The sequence below is a fragment of the Rhinolophus ferrumequinum genome, chromosome 25 (assembly GCF_004115265.2).
Source record: "Rhinolophus ferrumequinum isolate MPI-CBG mRhiFer1 chromosome 25, mRhiFer1_v1.p, whole genome shotgun sequence".
Classification (NCBI taxonomy): domain Eukaryota; kingdom Metazoa; phylum Chordata; class Mammalia; order Chiroptera; family Rhinolophidae; genus Rhinolophus; species Rhinolophus ferrumequinum.
Genome location: NC_046308.1, coordinates 21,646,659 through 21,652,668, shown reverse-complemented (window position 1 = coordinate 21,652,668; position 6,010 = coordinate 21,646,659). Strand labels below are relative to the sequence as shown.

The following is a 6,010-nucleotide window of genomic DNA, read 5'->3' as shown; positions in this document are numbered from 1 at the left end:
AGAGTCCAAGGACTGAAAGGTCTGTAGTGAGTGTGACAGTGAGGGTCTAAGATACGGGACACAGGACAGTGTACCTGGAGAGACAAGTGGAGTAGGGGATCCTAAGGGAACAGGGATGCTCTGGAGATGACATGGGCTCCACAACCGCAGAAACAATAGCATTGTGTTGCCCAGGGAAGGTGACAATCAGGAGAAAAACGCATAAACCAAAAATGAGCAGAGAGCATGATGTCTGACTGGCAATGAGGACATTTTATTGGGAGTTAATTGGGTTTGGGAAGAGGGTCGAGGGAGGTTTGGGACAGGTGATCCTCCGGGGGTCCTGTGTCTCCAATGCCCCGAGGGTGGGGGTGCTCAGCGTCCTAAGAACACGCTGAGGGTTCCACTGTCTTCTCCACGGTTTTCCCATCGTGCGTGACCTGGCAGCTGTATCTGCTGCTAGATTTCCACTTGTCGGCCGTCAGGCTCAGGTAGCTGCTGGCCGCGTACTTGTTGTTGCTCTGTTTCCAGGGCTTGGTGGTCTTCACGCCCTGGGTGACGACGGTGCCGTCTGCCTTCCAGGCCACGGTCACGCCGCCGAGGTAGAAGTCACTGATGAGACACACCAGTGTGGCCTTGTTGGCGCTGAGCTCCTCAGAGGAGGGCGGGAACAGAGTGACCGAGGGCGCAGACTTGGGCTGACCTGTGGGGTGCGGGAAAGACAGGACCTCAGAGGTCTGGTGTCCATCCTGGGACCTTCTGACCTCGGTCTGGATGTGGGTACATCTCTCCCAGTCCACGGCATGGTCCCAATGTGGCCCCTGCTCCCCTTTGGTCAGGTCAGGGATGGGGGATGAGACTCACCTCCTGTTGGCAGAATCTCAGTGCCTGATACTTGGGAGTCGTGAGGCACCCCTTCACCCACCATTTCTTCCTCAGGTTCACAGGTCTCACCACCCACCATCCCACCCTCTGTTTCCTGTTTCTGCCTGGCAGCACCTGGAGATCTCATGTTTCCTCAGGGCTCTGTCTGTCCTGGGGCATCAGTCTGTGTGAAAGTCCCCCATGATGTCTCTCCCCAGTGTCCTCACAAAGGACACCTCTCTGTCCTGGGCTTGGGCTCTCCTCCCTTGTGGGGAGGGAGTTTCTGGCTCAAAGTCCCCCTGACACTCATTGCTGCCACTGCTCCACTGCCCACAGAGAATACACTGGGGCTGCCCAGGTAGGGATGGGTGTCCACACTTGGGCTGATTTTCAAGTGGTCCACGTGGGTTCCCCACGAGGTGGCTGTTCTCTTTTTAGTCTGGGTCTGTGTCTGTTCTGAGGGTTCTCTCAGTCCTGTGATGTTATACTGGGGGAATCTGTCTGTCCTAGGACATCCGTGTGCCTGCTAGGGCCTGTCCTTTTCACCTGTCTCAGGAGCACAGCCAGTGCAAGTGTCTACTCTGCGGTCTCTGCTCCAGAGTTGAGAGGGGTGGGGCAACCTGTGGGGCCTGAGGGGCTTGACACCTGTCCTGTCTGTATGAGGGGTGGGAGGCCGTCCTGCCTGTCTTGGGAACTGAAGGATCCAGCACCCTGAGGCCATCTCATCGGAATTCCTCCTCCATTTCCAGCCACCTTGCCTTGATTCCTCCTCTCTCTCTTCATGTCCCCGCTATAGAGATCCTGTCACTAGCTCCTCACTAGCTTCCATCTACCGCCCAGAGAGGACAGAATCCAAAGACACACACATGTCCTGTTCAGCGGATCCCAGCCTCCTTCCCACATCCCCTGGTCCTGGAGCACCAACCAGAGCCCCCCACTCTCGAGGACTTCAGTCCCTCAATTCTCCTGAGAGGTTAGGGCTTAGAGACCCTGAGGGAGCCGAATCTCTGAGAGTCCAGGGATGAAGTTCCTCTGGAGAGGGAGGTCTGGGTCATATCAAATGTGCAGGAAAAGGTCCCTGGGGTGCTCCTATTGTGTCCCCACCAGGTGCCTCGGAAGCAAAACAGGGGAGAGGGGGCTGAGTCAGGCAGATAGAAAAGGTGAAGGTCAGAGAATGCAGAGAGATTCAGACTTCAGTTCTAGACTAACTGAAAGCAGATAAAAATCTACTCAAATATGAACCTCAAGGAAGAGGAAGGAAATAGGGAGACTCACCTGAGACGGTCAGCTGGGTCCATCCGCCGAACACAATACACTATGATACAGACTCACACACAAACCTCCTGTCACCATTCCACCCCCTGCCCAGGCCCACCTGCAGCTGCAAGGGAGGCCCAAAGTCCAGCCTCCTTGTCACGGGTCATGATGAGGCAGAGGGGAGGGAGAGTGGACATGGTCCCTCTACATGGAATTTCAAGTCCATGCAGTTTTAGGATTCCAGATGTGCTTGGCCATGGGGATGGCATTGGTTCCAATGAATGGATATTGCACCAGAATTTTTACTAATTGTATCCTTAGGAAGGTGCCCTGGTTTAATTCATGTCGTGTTGTCATTGTGAAATTTGTGAGCAGGCATGTTTATCGGAGGTGATGAACTGGGACCCTCTTGTAGAGCAGGAATCGCGGGCAGATCCTGGAAGGCCTGTCATCCTCAGCAGAGGAGGGCACGTAGAATTAGTGGGTGGAATGGGAAGGGTGGGTGGGGGCCACTCACGTTTATCCCAGATGCAGACTTTTGTGCCCGTCCTAAACTGCAGGGTCCCGGCCCTCGGCTGGGACAGCCTCAGGTGCATTGGGATGCTCACTGTTTTGTCCTGCTGCTGATCCCGTGGGTGCAGGTGCCTCCTGGTGTGAGTGCCTAGGTTAAATTAGAGCTTGATGGCCCAGTCAGGACCCTGCAGAGATGGGGAAGGGAACACTTCTGCCAATCCAGTATTTTCTATGAGCTCTCAGTGTGTGAGTGTCTGCTGTCCCCTTCCCCAAATGTTGAATCACACATGTCCATATTCAGGAATGTCACCAGTCAGGATGCTCCCACAACCTGTGATACATATAGCACCCCTGGACCAAACCTGCCAGGTGGCTCGAGGGGGTCACCCATCACCCAGGTGGCTACCCATCACCCAGGGCACATGGCGTCCCCTGTGTGGCACATGCAGGGATCATGCAAGGGATAAGCATGCGTCCCATCCTTCTCTCTCTGACACAGGGTCATGCTCAGCAATCCCTGTGCCCTCATTCCCAGATCTGCCAGCTGTTCCTGGCACACCCCCACATGAAGGCTGAAGTCATCTGCTCCATCAGTAAAACAACTATAAACTCTCCCCCTGATCAAACTTCAAATATTGACATTCTTCACGATTATAGTCCCCGCCTCCAGCGAGGGTGACCTTGAGCCTGACCTTGACCACACACATCTCAACAGAAACCCACTGACTCTGGGTCTCAGCACAGGACCCTGCTCATTTCTCCCTGATCCCTCCTCAGGGCTCCCGGGTCCCTCTCACTTAAGCATCTCCCGTCCCAAGTGACAAGGCCGGCATCTCAGGGGCCAGCACCTCAGGAAAGTTCCCGCTCTGAGTCAGGGCTCCACAGCACTCAGAGCTCACCTGTCCCTGGTGAGGAGGTTGAGTGGACGACAGGTAGATGGAATCTCATGTCATGACTCACCCTCCCGTAATAACAGACCCTTTCACCTGGAGACTCAGCCAGACACAGAATACACATCAGAAATGTGAGATGATAAATGATTAGGTCTTTATTGAGAAGTAGAAGTGGGGAGGGAGTGAGACCTGCCTGGTGTGAGCCGATCCAGGGCAGGGTCTCAGGGGTACAGTGGAGAGCTGGTGAATGGGAGACTGGGTGAGGAATGTCCCCGAGGTAGGGCTGTCAGAGACCTAACACTCCGAGGGGGTCAGTGTCTTCTCCACGGTTTTCCCATCGTGCGTGACCTGGCAGCTGTATCTGCTGCTAGATTTCCACTTGTCGGCCGTCAGGCTCAGGTAGCTGCTGGCCGCGTACTTGTTGTTGCTCTGTTTCGAGGGCTTGGTGGTCTCCACGCCCTGGGTGACGGGCGTGCCGTCTGCCTTCCAAGCCACGGTCACACCGCCGGGGTAGAAGTCACTGATGAGACACACCAGTGTGGCCTTGTTGGCGCTGAGCTCCTCAGAGGAGGGCGGGAACAGAGTGACCGAGGGTGCTGACTTGGGCTGACCTGTGGGGTGCGGGAAAGACAGGAACTCAGAGGTATGGTGTCCTTCCTGGGAGCTCCTTACCTCGGTCTGGATGTGGGATACTGGCTTCTGAGGACCCAATCACAGCCTCTAGTTCAGGGACAGTTTGGGTCCCATTGAGGTCCATCTCAAGAAGGCTGGTTTGAGGGTATGCCTCATTGAACTCCCCTCTCCTGGGAAAATCAGAGCCTTGAGAACTGCTGTCCCCTCTTCTGAGAACCTCCCTGGTTACTGGCCTGCCACACAGAGGTCTGTCCCTCACCCTCCTGTTCCACCTCATCCTCACTTTCTGATGGGGTCTGTGTGGGGTCTGTCGTCTGTCCCCAGAGAGTATGATGCGTGCTCTGACCACTGTGGGGTCAGTCTTGAGACGTTTCTGACTTGACTTCTCTGCCGTGGGCCTTTGTTCTAAAGGGTCTGTTTGTACCCAAATCTGTCTTCCCTGAGCTTCTCTAAAGGGGTGAACGTGGCTGATCAGGAGAGTGTCTGCCTGTTCTTGGGTCTCTCCTATCTGCAGAGTTGACTGGAGCTTCCCTTCTGGTACTTGGTTAGCCGGGAGATTTCATGCCGAGGTAGCTGCCACCTGTTCCCTCAGGGATTTGTGCTTCTAAGGAGGGTAACCCTGATGTCCCAGGATTTCACCTCCCCCCGTTTTCCCATTGTCCTTCTCCTAGCTCTTAGCATCTCATCCCCTCTCTGTCCTCCCTTCTTCATGGTTCCCTGGGTCCCGGGCTGGCCGAGGACTCTGAATGACAGCCCCATAAGGGCCTGGCGGAACCCCTGCATGCCTGCGATGTTTTCAGCTCTGGATCCCGAGTCCCACAGTCCCAGGATCTTCCCTGAACCTCTGACCTATTTGTCCCCAGGCTTGTCGCTGGCACAAGAGGGGTTTTGAGTCCTTGTAAAGTCTCCAGATGGTAACCCACAATGCCGTTTTTCCCCGGGAAAGGATGGCCCTAATAACCCCTGAGACACAGGTTGTCCATAGGAGACAGAAAGAAGAAGTCTTAGGACCCCAATGTTCTCTTGGCCCTATTTGGTGTCTGGTCCCATCTCTTGTGTGTAGTCAGAGGTGATGGGAGCAGCTGAGCCAAGCAGGAGGATTCCACTAGAGAGAGGAAGAGGCCAGGGCCCCGGGAACCCCTCTCCGGGATCAGCATGAGCAGGTGTATAAGAAGAGCAAAACCAGCAGCAAATAGCCCAAACCTTGGAGAAAGCAGGGAAGTGGGGAGAAGAAGAGACTCACCTAGGACGGTCAGCTGGGTCCCTCCGCCGAACACAGGACACTGTGACACAGACTGGTACAAAAACCCCTCCTTAGGAGGCCCCTGCTCCACCCCCCCCCCAACTGCAGCTGTGATGGAGGAAGCTTGGGCCACTGCTCCAGGCACCGGTGTCTGCTCAGCGGGGGGCCCATATGCCTGCCCTGCCCACCCCAGCACATAACAGGATGGGTGATCCCTTATGTTAAGCAGCAGTAATTTTGGAAAGACTGGTCCTGCAGGAGATTGGCATGTTGGAGATGATTTTCCCACTAATCATTGCGCAGGAATGGAAATGAGTATATAGGACGGCATTTGCTTTTCTATGGAGTGAAGTTCCCTGGAGGAGAATAACGTTTCTCTTCTGTATAGAGTTGGTAGAACACTGACCCATCAATGAGACCACAGGGTGAGGTGTCCTCAGGGGTCCCCAATCCCCCCAAAGGAAGGGTGGATTGCCTTGGAATGGACTGGCCATAAGGTTCTTCAATCTGACCCCAGCTGGGACTCCATGCATCTCCCTTTCTCCGGCTTTCCCAGGGTCACCCTAGACTGGGATGGTCATCTCCAGGGAGGACTGGTCTGGTTCTCGAAGGTAACGCCAACCTGCAT

General features: G+C 55.1%; 1 gene segment (V, D, J or C); it reads right to left on the bottom strand.

The window, feature by feature from the left end:
• Positions 1-242: 242 nt before the first annotated feature.
• Positions 243-3,320, bottom strand: LOC117017834 (immunoglobulin lambda constant 3-like). The segment is given in 3 exon segments: positions 243-682; positions 2,119-2,224; positions 3,306-3,320. Coding segments are annotated over 3 exon segments (441 nt in total).
• Positions 3,321-6,010: the final 2,690 nt, after the last annotated feature.